Source organism: Triticum urartu, chromosome 5A, assembly GCF_056163025.1.
Source record: "Triticum urartu cultivar PI428250 chromosome 5A, HENAU_Tu73, whole genome shotgun sequence".
Classification (NCBI taxonomy): domain Eukaryota; kingdom Viridiplantae; phylum Streptophyta; class Magnoliopsida; order Poales; family Poaceae; genus Triticum; species Triticum urartu.
The window spans coordinates 61143689-61161079 of record NC_141877.1 but is presented as its reverse complement, the minus strand read 5'-3'; the positions used below and the strand labels follow the sequence as shown (position 1 = coordinate 61161079).

Sequence of the window (17391 nt, the reverse complement as noted above, 5' to 3'; positions counted from 1 at the left end):
CCTTGCAGATCTTGTTACTCTTGGTGTCTAAGCACCCTAGATGGTTGAGGTCACCTCAAAGCCAGGTATCGTTGGGAGCCTCCAATCAAGTTGTGGAGATAGCCCCAACCTTGTTTGTAAAGGCTCGATCGCCGCCTTCAAGGGCACCACTAGTGGAATCACGACATCTCGCATTGTGTGAGGGCGTGAGGAGAATACGGTGGCCCTAGTGGCTTCTTGGGGAGCATTGTGCCTCCACACCGCTCCAACGGGGACGTACTTCCCCCAAAGGGAAGGAACTTCGGTAACACATCCTCATCTCCATCGGCTCCACTTGTGGTTATCTCTTCCCTTTACTTTGTGCAAGCTATTGTTGTGTTGTATCCTTTGCTTGCACTTGTTGTTGTTGTTGTTGTTGTTGTTGTTGTTGTTGTTATTGTTTGCATTATATATGTTGCTCACCTAGTTGCACATCTAGACAACCTATTTGTTGCTAAACCTAATTTGTGAATAAAAGCTAAAAATTGGTAGTTGCCTATTCACCCCCCCCCCCCCATCTAGTCAACCATATCGATCCTTTCACCTAAGCAACAAATGCAGAGAGATCTCAAGCGCACACAATTCAATGCCATTTCAACCTCTGGGGGCTTCCCAGGCACCACATCGTGTGCACCACCCTAAAACGAAAATATAGGTGTGCTCATAGCTACCATGGGGTTGTTAATAACCGGACCAGTAATCTGCTAGAGATCCCATCCAAGCTACGCGGTGGGAGACTTCGTCTAACAGTGCTGACCTGCAATCCAAGATAAGAGGAGCAACGATCACTACTGTCATACTTTTGCGAAGGAGATGGCAAGCCAGCCAATGATATTCGGAATAGCAACAATCATCAGTGACTGTAAAAATGAATGAGCAAGCTTGTTAGAAATACATAGAATATCATTAGTTTAGCTAGCTACTGAAACATTGCAAAGATACGCCCAAAATTCAAAAGTTTGGCACATCAGTAATGCTCCGTCCCCCACATTTGGTTCATTTCAATTCCTTGATTACCACAAAAATGACAGAACTAAGTGTTGACCCATGGAGCTGATAAGGCCCAACCCCTAATGTAGCAGATTGTGCCAGCAAGGCATTGATTTTGGAGCGCATAATTTCAAGTTTATCCAAATAAGAACTAATCAACATTTGATATACAAAACCACATCCACTTTATTTGATTTGAATTAACCAAAATGTTGAATAGGTATTGGTTGCAAGGGGCATCAATCAACCAAGCATTGACATTGACCCTTGTTAACTTTCAAGCCACAAGCAGCAGCAAACTGACCCATCTCGCAATGATATACTACTGACAACAACCGCATAGAGCAAGGCGAGTAGGCCAAAGAAAGAAAATCTCACCCCAGATGGCCGCTGGCGATGGCCCCGACCATGGCGCTGACGTTGGAGAGGGAGCCGAACACGGAGAAGTACAACGCGCGAGGGAGCACTGCCAGGCAGGGGAGTGGGGACAGAGGCAGGGCACGGGAAAACGGAGGGTGAGGCATTGGAGTTGAGAAAATGCGACGGCGGCTCGCGGTGGATCTCCTTATCCACCGCCGTCGGCAGCTCCCCAAGACTCGACGGCTCGAGGGGAAGTCAAGTTGGATGGTGGCGGCGACATCATAGAGGGGGCTAGGTCAGGGGAGTGGGGAGTGGAGGAATGGAGGGGAATGTGAGGAGTGGGGAGTGGAGGAGTGGACGACGCGGTCGCGGCTGTCTCATTGATTAGGGGGGTACTCGCTCCGTCAAAAAAAGTTTGTCCCTCAAATGGATGTATCTAGCACTGTGCTAGATACATCCATTTAAGGGACAAACTTTTTTGGACGGAGCAAGTACCAGTGAATTGGAAAAGACCACGTGGCGCCAGCCTATGTGAAATCCTGAAAATGCCCTCCGCGGGGCAAGGAAATTTCAGCCGGTGGCACGAACCCGGTGTCGATTCCCAGCAATACCTTCCACACCCACGTCGAAAGCCAATGACAAAACTAGCTCACACCACCTGGGCCCCGCCTGTCATAGAGAGGTGGGAAGTAGCACGAGTGAAAAACGAAGCGCACTATTCATTGCAGCAGTGTTTATATCGATCTGACGGCCAGGATCGCTCCATCTAGAGATCCGACGGACAAAATCATTTTGGGAACATAATTTGACAGCCCAAAATCACATGCCGTGAGAAGGCTCCATTTTTGCTCCGGGAATGGAATTTGTCGTTGCCTCTATCATTCGGACCGTGAGTTTTGTCCCAGCCCACAGCCACCCCATAGTCCAATAGTCCATAGAGCACACAGCACGGATCGCCGCAACAAGGGCAAAGCAGAGAAGTTCGATCAACTTGACGGACGAGTGAGATCACGTCGTATAAAGTCATACACACTATTCATCATACGCACAGCAATTTCGAGCAAAGAACGCCGGTTTCTTCTATGAAAAAAAATTCTTTATTTGACACTGTCTTAAAATCTGGTTCCTTATTTGACACTAGAAAAGTTCTTCTTTCCTATTTGACACTAGTCCTAAATTTTATTCCCTATACGACACTTCCGTCCATTTTGAGCCTAAATGACACCTGAAAAGACGATTTTGCCCCTCATGCGATATGTGTGTGCGCGTGTGTGCTGATGCGTGTGTGGGTGCATGCACACATGTGTGCTGCTGCTGCATGTGTGCCGCTGCATGTGTGTTTGCTATTGCGTGTGTTGTTGCGTGCCTATGTGCTGCTGCTGCGTGTGTGTGTGCTGCGTGCGTGTGTGTTGCTGTGTGTGTGCGCGTGCATGTGTGTTGCTGCGTGTGTGTGCGCGCGTGTGTGTGCACGTGTGTGTTGTTGCATGTGTGTGCGCATGCGTGTGTGTTGGTGCATGTATATGTGTTGCTGCGTGTGTGCTCCTGCGCTCGCACCGGTGCTGCATGTGTGCGCTATTGTCCCCCACACACATACCACATGAGGGACAAAAGAGTCTTTTCAGGTGTCATTTAACCTTAAAATGAACGGAAATGTCATATAGTGAATAAAATTTAAAACTTATGTGAAATAGGGAAGAAATTTTTTTCAGTGTCAAATAAAAAAGCATATTTTAAGATAGTGTCAAATAAGGAATTTTCTCTTCTTCTATCTAGGAAAAAAGAAAAAAGAGGTAGTGAGCGCCGGCTCATCCATTCCCCTCCCCCCTGTGTCCAAAAAAAACATCCCTCTCCCCCGACCCCGAGCGGCGGAGCGCCGCCTCCGCCGGCCGCCGTTGCTGCCGTCGTCGACCACCTCCTGGTGCTGCCGTCGAAGATCATCTCGCCATCGACCACGAAGCTATTGGACTCGAGGCAAGGAGAAGCTGAGGAGGAAGCGCCGCGTCTGCAGCTGCCCGCCGTTGAGTAGAGGGTCGACCGCCGTCTCTACCTGCCCGTCGTCGACCACCTCCTCGCCGGATCGCCGCCGTCGACCAGAGACGGCCACAAATCTGGAGGACGCGGGGGATGGAGCCGGTCCGGACGCGCCTGCACCTGCACGCGGTCTCCCCTGTCCTCTCCTCTGTTTGTTCCTATGCTCTCTGATGACTGATGACTGATCTATTGAGTGCCAAATTTTTCAACAATTAGTACTGAATTGTCAGCACTTAGTACTGATCTATTGAGCATTGACCACGTCGACCCTGACTCTTTGCATCTCAGAGCTGTTGCTACCGGGCAAGATCAATTCATCTTCCAAGTGAAGTGTGACTGCTTAGGAGCAACAAAGGTCTTGCGATGCAGAGATCTTGAAATTGCCGGGCAACATGCAAATTGCCACTGCCAACGCAGCTCTCTTCAAGGAGAAGAAGGGCAACCACACGGCAAGCATTGTAAAAGCAATCTCAAATTGACAAAAAAAAGAAAAGGAGAAGAAGGGCAAGCTTTGGGATAGAGAACAGAAAACTGAAGGTTGTTAACCTGAATGGTGACTCCACGGTGCTAGGAGCATTGCAAACTGAAGTCAGTGCCTTAGAGAGGCACACCCTGTCACTGGCCAAGGATTGCTTGCCTTCGAACAAACTAAAGAAAGAGGTATACAGCTATGTTCTTTTTGCATCTTCCTCATTTGTGTTCATGTTGGAGCATGATGCCAGTTTATTCAGCTCATTTTGCTAGACATGATTATGCTTGTTTCCCTTTAGTCCAGGACAAGAATTTGGCATGCATATATACAGCTAATTATTTCATTTCCAGTGACAAGCAGGAACAAAAACAATCACCGGTGTAATAGTAACACAGGAAAACTATCGAATAGTTTCTCGATGAATCCGAAAACAGTGTCTAACTCTAATCCAAACAAGAATCTGGGTATAGTTGTAGTACACACAAGTATCACATTGTTTGTCTAACAAAACTTCAGTCTAACACATCTCCTGTGTCTCAATCAGAGTGCAGCCCAGGACAACAGGCGACTCATCCACTTAGCGCCTCTGCTAAGCGTCGAAGAAACTCCAGCCGGGGAGCAACGGCTCGACCACCAATGACGAAGTACACAAGCTCCTGGTGGTCGTCCCGGGTGCTCTTGAAGAACTCCAGTGGGGATATCAATGTGGGCTCGTATCCCCAGCAGAAAACTAGCCCGGCTTTCTTCTGCCAGGTGCCAAGAACTGCTCCAAGGTCTTCTCCCATTACCCTCCTGTGGTCCTCGTATGTCAGCTCCCATGCCAGTGGGTCGCCCTCGCCGCTGCTCCTGGCATTCTGATAAAGCGCAGCTCCCCGTCCCTCGAACCATATCATCAGCTTGGTGGGATGTGACCTCCATGCCCCGAAGACCCTTCCCTGGCAGGGAGCAGCAACGACAGAGATCTTCTCCCATCCTTGATCAAGCTTCAGCTGCCACAGTACAACATCGGTGTTGGTGTCGGCCCGCGACGCGACACAGATGGAACCCGACAGCTGCATGAGCCCCGAGTGGAGAGCCTCATGGGGGAGGTCCACCTTGATGCTCGTCTCCTCCTGGAGGTTGAAAACTATCAACCGCCGGATCCGGTTGTCGTGCCCGCCAGCCTCCAACATGTAGACCAGGTTGTCTAGGCAAATAGAAGGATCAAGCTCTGCGATATTGTCGGAGGGAAGGATGCTCCGTGGCTGGGTGCTTGGGTGACCGCCGAGGCTCTTGACCATTATAGACCCGTTCTGCAGCATCAAGATCTTGAAGTTCTTGGCAGATTTGCAATAGCCGAACCCACAGAACCTGTGCCTGGAATCGAATTCCATAAAGACTAGCATCACATCAATCTTTAAAGCAGGGTTGAAGATGACGCAGCCGCTAAACCTTTTGGTGACGAGATTTGAAACCTGGAGAGCGATCAATCCATTGGCAGTTCCAAAGTAGCTGTAACCGAACTTGGCGCTGAGCCCATGGCAGAAACTAGAGGATGGAGTCTCGTCACGGAAGGTGAAATTCTGACGATCCCCCATGATGATGGGATCGATGCAGTAGGCCATGTGCACGTCGCTCGCCTGTGGTTGGCGAGATTTGATCCAAAAGGAGGAACCCGATACAGCGGCCATCAGGTTCTTGGATGCGCTTGCGTAGCGGAAGATGTCTCGCGAGGGGAGACGAGCGAACAGCTCCAGTACGAGATCCTGGGAGAGCTCCTCCTCCGATCCGTCCTCCTCCGATCTCTTTCTCTTCTTCCTCCCGGCCTCCTCCTGGACAGGTGGCTTCTTCCCTGAATCCATGGCGAAACTGGCGAAACCTAGCGGTTGTCAGCTCTGACGAGATACGAATCCCCCTGCGCGGCTGCGCCTCGTGTATTTATAAGGAATCGCAGCCACGGAAAAGGTTTTCCTTTCTTTTGTTTAGTATAGGGAATCAGAAAAGAAAAAAGTTCGGGGGTACTAGCCGTAGGACTACCTATTCTTTTCCCTCCATTGAACTGCTTCCTTACCATATACCCCGTTCCTAAATATAAATTTTTTTAGACATTTCAAATAGACTACAACATATGAATGTATGTAGACATATTTTAAAATGTAGATTCACTCATTTTGCTCCGTATGTAGTCATTTGTTGCAATCTCTAGAAATACTTATATTTAGGAACAGAGGGAGTATATACGGAGTATATACGATCCCCATGCCAATGGAAGGAGAAGGTCCGACTATCCTTCATCTCAAAAAAGTAAAAACAAATTACCTCGAGATTTCGAGACCATCAAACTATCACTATTGTCGCAAGAATGAGCCGCCGACATTTTCTGTCGGAGTAATGGGCCACAGGTAGTCTAACCCGAGTCCCTGAGCCTTTCAAGACATTGGGCCGACTGCGCCCCACAAACGTCCAGAATGAAGCGTCGCCTTCTGGTGACCAGCTGGCTCAAGTGGCCGGTTGCCGGAAGATGGCCAAGCTCCAGAAGACAGCACCAAGACGGGCCGACTCCAAACAGGCGGCCTCCAGAGAGGTCGGCTCCTAGCAGGTGGCCCACGGCGCCCTCAAAGTCTGCGCCCTCATTAAAAAGACAAGACATAATATGGCTACAATGTAGCCCATCACCCCATATCCAAGGCAAGGCGTAGCCACGGTGCCCCGTACCGGCGGAGATCTCCGCACGATGCGGCACCGTTGCCACTCCGTCCTTAACGTCACCCCTGACAGGCGGAGCCCTGTTCCCACGACGGCCTGTCGGTACGGCCTGCAGGCGACGGGCCCTACTAGGCAGCGAGAGCCCGTGTATTTATAAGGAATCACAACCATGGAAAAGGTTTTTCTTTCTTTTGTTTAGTAGGGAATCAGAAAAGAAAAAAGTTCGGGGGTACTAGCCGTAGGACTACCTATTCTTTTCCATCCATTGGATTGCTTCCTTACCATATACGATCCCCATGCCGATGGAAGGAGAAGGTCCGACTATCCTCCATCTCAAAAAAGTAAAAATATGACCTCAAGATTTCGAGACCAGCGATCTATCGCTACTGCCGCAAGAATAAGCCTCTGATGTTTTCACTTGTACATGACGTGCACTAGACAAAGGAAAGTGTCAACACCTCTTATCGGTGTTAAAAAGGAAAAACAAAGAGATCCCTTCCCTCGGCGCCTCAGTGGCGCTGGCCACCACTCTGGTGTCGGCGTCCACCCTCTCATGGCCTCGTGCATCTTGCTCTCGGCTGGCTCCTTCGCCTCGGGCTCACCCTCCCTGCCAAGGCCGTCGCTCCTGGGCACAATTTTCAGTCTCATCGTCCTGGTTGGCGCCTCGGGACCAACTCGTGGCCCATGCGCCTCCACCGCATGCAGATTGGCAATCTATGGACGGCCGGCGCCCCTGCGAACTCCCCCTCGACGGTGTCATGGATTATGGGGGTATTCATCACGTCGGCCTTTCATTAATGGGCCGGGCCGAGGACCACAGACAACTGAAGAATGGGCCACGTAAGCTATAGCCCTCAGTGTACTCAAGATGGAATGCTTACTTTGCATACACTTCAAGGCATATTCAAATATTCAGCATGTTTATGGCTAGATGCAACCGACCATGTGTAACCCTAGGTACCCCTCGGCCCCTATACAAGCCGAGGGTTTAGGTATGTAGATGCAAGTTAGATTCATTCATGCGATCTTGAGGTAGATCATCCTGTACTTTGTACCCCATCTACAATTAATACAATACAAGCAAGACGTAGAGTTTTATCTCTTCGAGAGGGCCCGAACCTGGTTAAATACCATGTCTCTCTACTTCCTGTTATCATCAAGCCGATATCACCAGCTTAGGACCCCCTATCCGAGATCTGCCGCATTTAGCTCCGACACTGGTGGCCCATGCAGGTCACTCTGTGTGATCACGAAAGCTCGATGGCTCATCTTTGGATCGACGAAAACATTGATTATGGGAAGACTTTCTTCCCCGGGCAGCCTTTTGCCTTCGACATCATCGTGTTGCACGTCGACTCGACTGGCCAGCTAGGCCAAGTCAAGAATCTCATCCCAAGCCAAACCATCAGGTTTGGCAATCTAGAGTATGCCGCGGACTCCGGTGGTGAACTTGCTTTTTCAGGTTGGGTGTGAGACCAGACCGAGGATCTCGCCAACGCCGATGTCCTAGCACCAGGCTCAATCTTGGAGCAAGACCTTGGAGGCATCAACATCTCGGATCAACCCTCGAGCTCGGACCCTCGCATTACCTGTCGGATCAAACTTCATATCTGACCACCGGAACCCCGAAGGCCGCAACATGTGGAACCTCAGAGAAACTTCAACTAAGCCCCACCTACTATCACCGCGGGCCCGACAGCCACAACCTTCCACTGGCCACCACTCCGGTGTCGTCGTCCATCCTTCAATGGCCTCGTGTGTCTTGCTCTTGTGTGAATCGCCGCCGGAATCCACCAATGCGTCGTTGTGGGTGGCAAAAAAAAGCTCGGGGATGACAAAGAACCATCGGGTCCAAGCGCTGCCTCCAACCGCGCCAATGCTGTCCGGCGTGGCCACCGCGTCTCCGGCAACGACAAGCCGCCTTCCGGCCGCACCTACCGGAGGCAAACAGTCTTGAAAGCCGACGACGACGGCATCGGCGCTCGCCGAGGCGGCAGCCAAGAAGAAGACGAAGAAGACTGCGGCGCCGGCTCTTCTAAGGCCTACGCCTCGTGCGGCAACTCTGGCTGCCCCTACGGCGACTGCTCCGACGCGAGCGGTAGCCGCGGCTAGGATCTCCCCCTTATTCTAGCAGATCGGTACCCCGACCATATCCTTGGGCAGCTCCGATGTATCTATCTTTTTGTAGACAGCTGCATCGAGTTTCTCTTCTTCCACTATTGGATCGGGTGTTTTCTCCGTTCGGTCGGCTTGGCCAGCCCGGAAGTAATACGAAGTGAACGGGAACCTTGCGCATGCAGCGCTAACAACTTTTGACTCGAGCACAGTAGGAATAGTTTCCTTAACCTGAGTGACCAAAGGAAGAACGCTCTTGATACATTCCATTCAAAAGATCGCATTGAGTAGGTGGCTCCAGCCTGCCAGGAGCCCATCTTGAATAGTAAGTTCGGATTGCTAAGATAGGAGTAAAGCCGAACGTAAGCATCGGTACGGATCGACTGGCCTGCCCACCATCACCAACGGAACTTTCACCTCTCGGCTCAGAGAGTTAGCAACAAAAAACGTGGCCGCCAAGTGCTCGATGAAATGCCAACAAGTTAAAAACCTCGTGTCCTGTTGGAATTCGATAGTGATTGTTCGTGATCGGTAGTGATGGTTTATAATGCTTGCTTTGACATTGTAGAGCAGAGATGAGCATGGCTGAATTTCTCGCATCGTTGGAGTCCTCGGCCACCGTTGGCCTTGATGATTTCAACTATGGTGACTCATTTTTCGATTATTCGGCCACCCAATACACGCAGAGCTTATGATCATACAATACCCCTGATTCCGAGCGCTACACCTGTTTCGATGCGACCTTATCGTCTTGCACCAGCTCTGAAAACTAAGTTAGAGAAGCAAATTCAAGAGATGCTCACAAGTGGAGTAATTCGGCCAAGCAACAGCCCATTGTCCTCTCCTCTGCTCATGGTTAAAAAGAAGGACGACACTTGGCGACATGTCATAGAGTACCGTCACTTAAACGCCATGTCTCAAAAATGGAAGTTTCTTATTCCAATAGTGGATGAACTACTAGACGAGCTCGCAGGTGCCAGTTGGTTTACTAAGTTGGACTTGCGCTCGGGCTACCATCAGATCCGCCTTGCTCCTGGAGAAGAGTACAAGACTGCCTTTTGAACGCACTCTGGTCATTACGAGTTCACAGTAGTGTCCTTTGGCTTGACTGGCGCTCCATTCACGTTTCAGTTTGCGATGAACCATACACTTGAGTCGGGCAACAGGAAATTTGTCATTGTATTCTTCGATGATATACTAGTTTTCAGCGCCACATTTAAGGATCATCCTCGTCATCTTACAGAGGTGTTGAAACTTCTAACCGAACACCAATGGAAGGTCAAATTATCGAAGTGCACATTTGCTCAGAGGCAAGTCGGGTACCTTGGCCATATCATCAGTGGTGGGGGCGTACCTACAGATCCAAGTAAAATTTCAGCAATTGAGTCTTGGCCTACTCCTAAAAATGTCAAGGAGAACCGAGGATTCTTGGGGCTTGCCTGTTATTACAGGAAGTTTATCCGCAATTACGGGATAATATGCCGTGCTCTCACTAATTTACTCAAGAAAGGAGTTGTGTTTTGCTGGTCTGACAGCGAGGAGCAAGCGTTTCAAGCTGTCAAACAAGCTTTGATTTCCGCTTCAGTTTTATCACTCCCAGACTTCAGCAAAACTTTTGTAGTTGAGACAGACGCGTGTGGTATTGAAATTAGTGCGGTACTTATGCAGAATGGGCATCCCCTTGCGTATGTCAGCAAATCATCGGCCCCTAGGAATCGAGCACTCTATCTATGAAAAGGAGTATTGTAACGTCCTCGATGTGACTATATCTCTCACGTGTTGAAGCATGACTTAAAGGCATAACCACATTGAAAGCAATGTCGCAAGTGAGGTAATCTTCACAACAACCCATGTAATAAATAAGGGGAAAAGATACATAGTTGGCTTACAATCGCCACTTCACTCAATATATGAATAAAGCATTACATTCATCCAAATACACTCAAGGTCCGACTACGGAACCAAAATAAAAGAAGACTACCCCAAATGCTACACAGATCTCTGATCGTCTCGACTGGACTCCACTACTAATCAACTGGAAACGGAACAACATAACAAACACGATCTTCAACTAGCTCCTCCTTGAGCTCGGTTGAGTCACCTGCACGGTAACATCGGCACCTGCAAACTGGTTTTGGAAGTACTTGTAAGTCATGGAGACTCAGCAATCTCACACCCTCGCGATCAAGACTATTTAAGCTTATGGGTAGGTAAAAAGTATGAAGTGGAGCTGCAGCAAGCGACTAGCATATAAGGTGGCTAATATACGCAAATGAGAGCGAGAAGAGAAGGCAAAAGTACGGTCGAACAAACTATGATCAAGAAGTGATCCTAGAACAACCTACGCCAAACATAACTCCAACACCGTGTTCACTTCCCGGACCCCGCCGAGAAGAGACCGTCATGGTAACACACGCGGTTGATGCATTTTAATTAAGATAAACTTTAGGTTTTCTACAACCGGACATTAACAAATTCCCATCTGCCCATAACTGCTGGCACGACTTTCGAAAGTTCATAACCCTGCAGGGGTGTCCCAACTTAGCCCATCACAAGTTCTCATGGTCAACGAAGGATATTCCTTCTCCCAAGACAATCCGATCAGACTCGGCATCCCAGTTACAAGACATCCTCGACAATGGTAAAACAAGTCGAGCAACACCGTCCGAATGTGCCGACAAATCCCGATAGGAGCTGCACATATCTCGTTCTCAGGGCACACTCAGATTGTCCAAACTTCCGGTAGGCCAGCCCAAAGTCGCCACTGGTGGCCATCGGCGGCTGATAAGGTGGACCAACACTTAGAGGAGCACTGGCCCGGGGGGGTTAAATAAAGATGACCCTTGAGTCCGCGGAACCCAAGGGAAAAGAGGCTAGGTGGCGAATGGTAAAACCAATGTTGGGCATTACTGGAGGAGTTTTATTCAAGGCGAACTGTCAAGGGGTTCTCATTATAACCCAACCGTGTAAGGAACGCAAAATCCGGGAACATAACACCGATCTGACGAAAACTAGGGCGGCAAGAGTGGAACAAAACACCAGGCATAAGGCCGAGCCTTCCACCCTTTACCAAGTATATAGATGCATTAATTTAAACAAGAGATATTGTGATATCCCAACAAATATCCATGTTCCAACAAGGAACAAACTCCAATCTTCACCTGCAACTAACGAGGCTATAAGAGGGGCTGAGCAAAGCGGTAACATAGCCAAACAACAGTTTGCTAGGACAAGGTGGGTTAGAGGCTTGGCTTACCAATATGGAAGGCATGATAAGCAAGTGGTAGGTATCGCAGCATAGGCATAGCAAAAGAGCGAGTAACTAGCAAGCAAAGATAGAAGTGATTTCGAGGGTATGGTCATCTTGCCTGAGATCCCGCAAGGAAGAAGAACGAGTCCATGAAGAAGACAAACGGACATAGCCAACGGATCCTCACAAACGCAACGTTACCGGATTACCGAGAAGAAGTACACCGGAAAGAAAACAAACAACATAGTAAACAAACATCACATAAGCATGGCACTATGCGCAAATAAGTATGATGCATGTCCGGTTTAATGAGGCATGGCATGGCAAAATGCACAAACAACCCTACAAATTAAGTGGAGCACAATATGCAACTCCGTTGCATATTGACGGAACACCACATCAATTATTTAGTTCACTCTCGGTTAGGTACTCAACAATATTAAATGTTGGTTAACATGGCAAGAGGTGAAGCATAACAAAACTATACCATCTAAACAATTTAAATGGGGCCGGATATAACAAACAACAAATCCGGTAAATCCCCATATGCATTAGCAATTTAATGCAACAACAATTTTAAACATTTAAATGTTATTATCATGATGCAAATGACATGTGCAAGTTTTATGCAATATTTATGAAAAGTTGACAAGAGCATTAAGAAGCATTTGTCACCGCGGTGGAAAGAAAGGGGTGCCACGGCAATGATAACGGTTCCGGTAGTTCATGGAAAAACCGATGCAAAAGGAAAAGTGACGGGAGCGTGCAAAAGATGGTGGAGTGATCCTGGATTCTGGGTCCCCACGGGTTAGCGGCAAAAGAGGAGGACCGAGCAAGAGACAACTCGGACACGGTGCAGACAACGGGTGCATCTCATACAACATGCATTCGTTCACGGACGTCGTCTCGGGGTTATACCTTCGAAGTGTGCAAACGGGACGGTTCTCGTTCGGTGCAAAGTAGAGGAAGTAGATGTTTCTCGCGACGGCGGTAGTGGTACATGTTCATGGAAAAACCGGTGTAAAAGGAAAAATGACGGGAGCGTGCAAAAGATGGTGGGGTGATCCCGGATTCCGGGTCCCCACGGGTTAGCGGCAAAAGAGGAGGACCGAGCAAGAGACAACTCAGACACGGTGCAGACAACGGGTGCATCTCATACAACATGCATTCGTTCACGGACGTCGTCTCAGGGTTATACCTTCGAAGTGTGCAAACGGGACGGTTCTCGTTCGGTGCAAAGTAGAGGAAGTAGACGTTTCTCGCGACGGCGGTAGTGGTACATGTTTATCGTTGCACGAGTTTCTGTAGACGTTCATGTCGTCGGTGTCATGGTACTTGGGGTCTTCGGACTTTCTGGTCCCGTTCTTGCGACGGTAGTCGTTCACGTTCGTTTCGGAGAGGTACTTGATGACTCCAACGTCTTCGGGGCGACGGTAGTTGTACACGGTCCACGAGACGTCGATCGTTCGGGGTCCGACTTGCAGGTCTTGTCGACATGAGGCGTTTTTGTGTAGACGAACTTGGCGCATCCGAAGGGTCACACTTGTCGTCGTGGGAACTTGGTGAATCAGAGGTCTTCGAGGGTTGTCGTGGTACTTGACGATATCCAGGACAATCTTGTGACTTGCCGGTCTCGACGAACCGTCGGGGTACTTCGTCTCGGGTTTTGACGACGGTAGCGGAACTTGCGTCGGTCGTCGTGGTACTAGGGCCCTGATCTTGGCCTCGTCCAAAAAGTTGGGGAAAGACCCGAAAGTGCTCCCGGGGTCAAACACAGGGTCATGCTCAGCGGTCGAGCTACTGCTGCTCGATGCAGGGGGTTGTCGTAGGGGAGGTCGAGGTCGCCGGAAACAGAGGCTGAGACGCGCCGGAGGTAGTGGTGCTCGCGGGTGTAGGGCGACCGGTGCTGGGGCTCCTGCTGGGCGCAAAGGACGCCGGGTGCGGGGCGCAGGTGCTCGAGGAGCTACTCTCCTCGAGCGCTCGAACGACGGGGACTCGGCGAGGAGGAGGCGCGCTTGCGGCCTGGCGCTGCAGAGGGAGGCAGGAGCTGAGGCGCGAGGGTGCAGGGCGGCGGCCTGCGGCGCCTGGCGGAGGAGGAGAAGTTGCAGGGGCGCCGGGGTGTGAGGCTCGGTCGCGTCGGGGTCCTGGAGGAGATTGGGCGCGGGAGGTTCCTCCCCTGGCTCGAAGTGGAAGGGAGGAAAGGGAGACGAGGGGAGGAAGAGCGAGGGGGATCGGGACGAGCAGGAGAGATGGGGGGATCGAGCGCTCGGCTCTCCTGGCGGCGCAAGCGGGGAGACGAGGAGGAGGGGGTTAGATGGGATCGGGGGCCTAGGGTTAGCAGCGGGACTGGGAAGCGGGCCGGCCTGGACTGAGGCCCAAGTGGCCAGCTGGGCTACTCTCTCTCTCCCTCACTCCTTTGTTTTTTTTAAAAACAGAGAACTAAAAGAAAGGAAAAAGGACAGAGGAGAAGGTTGAAGAAGAATTTGGACTAGCGGTTAATTTTCTTGGACTCACAAAAATATGTTTGGTCCGAGAAAATTAGAAGAGGCAAGATCGAACGATAAGAATTCAAACGGGTTTTAGGAGTATCCAAAAATGTTTGGAATTTTTGTGGAGATCGGGAAAGCGATGAAAGAAATTATGGGCAAACTTTGGGGACCAAACTTGAAGCGGGAAAAATGCATGTGATTATTTGCAAGTGTGTTATGGTAAATTTTGAATTAAAGAAATATTTTATAATAGCTCCACTAATATCGGGAAGATATGTTATAAAGAAAAGTCATCCTTCCCTTGATTTAAATGGATCGAAGATCCATACGATCTATTTAAAAAAGTTTTGAAACGGTTGCAATATTAATGGCATGATAACATGATGCAATGCACATAATGCAATGATGAATGCAACGAACCAAACAAATCACCCCACGAAACCCGGAAACCCTGGAAGGCATCTGAAACTCCGGTCTTGGGACATTACAAGTATCTCGTAATTCTTCTTAACCCTCTCATAAACCGTATAAGGGCGGTATGGTCATTTAATCATATGGTATACCCATCTCTGTATTTGTCGGGTACTAGCGTAGACGTATACAACCAATCCAAATCCTTCCCTCCTGGGCCTGGCTCATTTCTTTACCTTTTTTTAACCTTCAAAAATAATATGAATGAGGTAGGATTTGAACTCCAAACCTCTTGATTTTACTTCCACCCACAGTAACCAATCAGGACAGCACATTTGTTGTGTTGGTATTTTCTTTTACAGTTATTATTGTGAATTTTCTCAGCCTAATTTTCTTCCGAGAAGTGCTAGGCCAGCCCACCATCGTTGGATGAGAAAGCTTTGGCTGGTTGGATTTGACTTGAGAACGTGGCAGCTATGGGGCAATCATCAAAGAAATTGTTGCAGGAGCTCAAAACTTCAGTAGTTGTAATTTTATTTTTGAACTAGCAAAAGGGCCCGTGCGTTGCAACGGGTAAAAAATAATAAAAATATGGAAACCAACCATCAGAGTTCAAATCGTAGAGTTGACACTGGGGCTCATATTTTTCTGGATTTTTTTGGCCTTTTGATGATGTGCGTTCGATGGGAGCTAGACGTTTCCATCGACTATGAAAGCGTCTGTGTTGATTTGCTCAATCTGAAAATGATGTGCCGATTTAGTCTATCGCAGGTGTTCATAAGAATAAAATGTGCATGTGTACGTTCATAGGAGTGAATGTATGTTCATATGTACAAGCGCCTGCAATTGTACTATATTTAGAAAAGAAAATAATAAAAACGCGAACACATGTGCTTGCTAAAACGGTATATAGCACTGCTATAAGTGATTGGTTTACATAGGAAATCAATGACAAAATTAGCAATTACAGAATAACCGGATTTCAACCCAAAAGTGGATAAATAAATAAAGTGTGATGTTAGTTTTTTTTGCCATTGTATACAACCAGCAGTCCTAATGGGCGTATATTCCTTTCAGAACATATTAAGCTGCAGTTAGCTAGAACGTTGAGATCTATATGATCAAGCAAAAGCTTAAAGTCAGTGCAAATTATAATCCCACAAACACCATGCATTCGCTTAGCTTCTTTGTATATAACTCAAATCCCTCCTTGCATCTCTAATCTTACTTCAGGAAAAAACAACGAATCAACTAAGATGGGCAAAGATAAGAACAGAACATGAAGGGGGTGAGAAGGAGGAGAAGAGAAGAGGTAGACAGGGGAGGAGAAGGGATGGGCAAACCACGCAGCGTCATGTTTGTTGGGTCCTTTTTCATTTTCTCAGGACGGCCTCCAGCTCATGTTCCCATCGTCGACTTACTTGCCGACATCTCGTCGACCCTGTCGTCCTCAACCCGCAAGGCCTCTCCCACCCGTCCTCCTCCCCCCCTTAGATCTTATGAGTTCAGCCGCCGCCACCACCACAACCGCGTGGTCCGCCTGTCCCTACAGCCACCCGCTGCTGCCGGCTTCTTGCCACCATCGTCCTTTGCTGCTTTTTCATGCGAGCCAAACAACAGCCCCGCCGTCGAGTAGCAGCATGCCAGCGGCGGGGTGCGGACCGGTGGCTGCTTCAACCGGCATGCACGGACGCCGAACTGAGGCGCCCGCCTGTGTGCGCGTAGGCTGGGGTTGCGAGGGCATGGAATAGCACTTGTCATGCGGAACTGGGACTCCGATCCAAATCGGAGACGTACAGCAGCATGAGGTTTTGACGACGGACGAAACTATATATGGTTCCCTGAATTAGTATCACCTCGCGTATATATTTTAATTTCAAATTGAAAACGTAAATTTACGGGAAGAAGCGTATTGTGATGGTGAACTCACGGAGTTAATCTGTACTTTATTATTAAGGAGATTAAGGAAAGAAGTAGAAAGCTCAACACAGAAGCTCATAATTTAGTTAAATTTTATAGCTCTTTAGAGGAGGGTCGCCATGTGTGGCTAGGAGCTCCCCATGACCCTTTAGTTATCCCTGTAAACCTTGTGATTGATTAATAAAGGGGTTTACCACTAAAAGAAACTTGAGAACGTGGCTTCCCATAGGTAGTTTGCACGTATAAATTAAGGGTCTGTTTCTCTCTCTCTCCCTGTCTCTCTCTCTCTTAGCAAATGAAGTTCAATGAAATTCTGTACGCCATACATGCTCCTAAAATCAGACACGCATTAAATTTGCTTCCACCGTAATGAAAATGTGCTTCCTTTGGTTAATCAATTTGCTTCGAATGTTCTGACTTTACCAAAAATTGTGTTGTGTTGGATAAAATTATTTATCCCATCAGATCTCGAACAAGGAATTTGCTTTCTTCCGATGCATACCAAATATTATTTTGATGCAACACGCGTTTTCAACACAATGAAATCATGTTCCAATCAATTCGAGGATTTGCTTCTGGTGCAACTAAAATATGCTTCCTTTTTTTGCGAGAAACTAAAATATGCATTGGATTAACAAAAAATGTATCCA

The 17391-nt window shown here is 48.6% G+C and overlaps 1 protein-coding gene across 1 annotated transcript; it reads right to left on the bottom strand.

Annotated features, from left to right (window-relative positions):
• Window positions 1-4415: 4415 nt before the first annotated feature.
• LOC125506773 (putative F-box protein At1g26515) lies at window positions 4416-5712 on the bottom strand. The gene has a single exon (XM_087525506.1). It carries the CDS (start codon window positions 5710-5712, stop codon window positions 4441-4443), a length of 1272 nt encoding a protein of 423 aa, XP_087381632.1. The 3' UTR covers window positions 4416-4440.
• Window positions 5713-17391: the final 11679 nt, after the last annotated feature.

Excerpts from the sequence above, each read along its gene's own strand:
- LOC125506773 (XM_087525506.1), bottom strand. The coding sequence starts at position 5,712 with ATGGATTCAGGGAAGAAGCCACCTGTCCAGGAGGAGGCCGGGAGGAAG.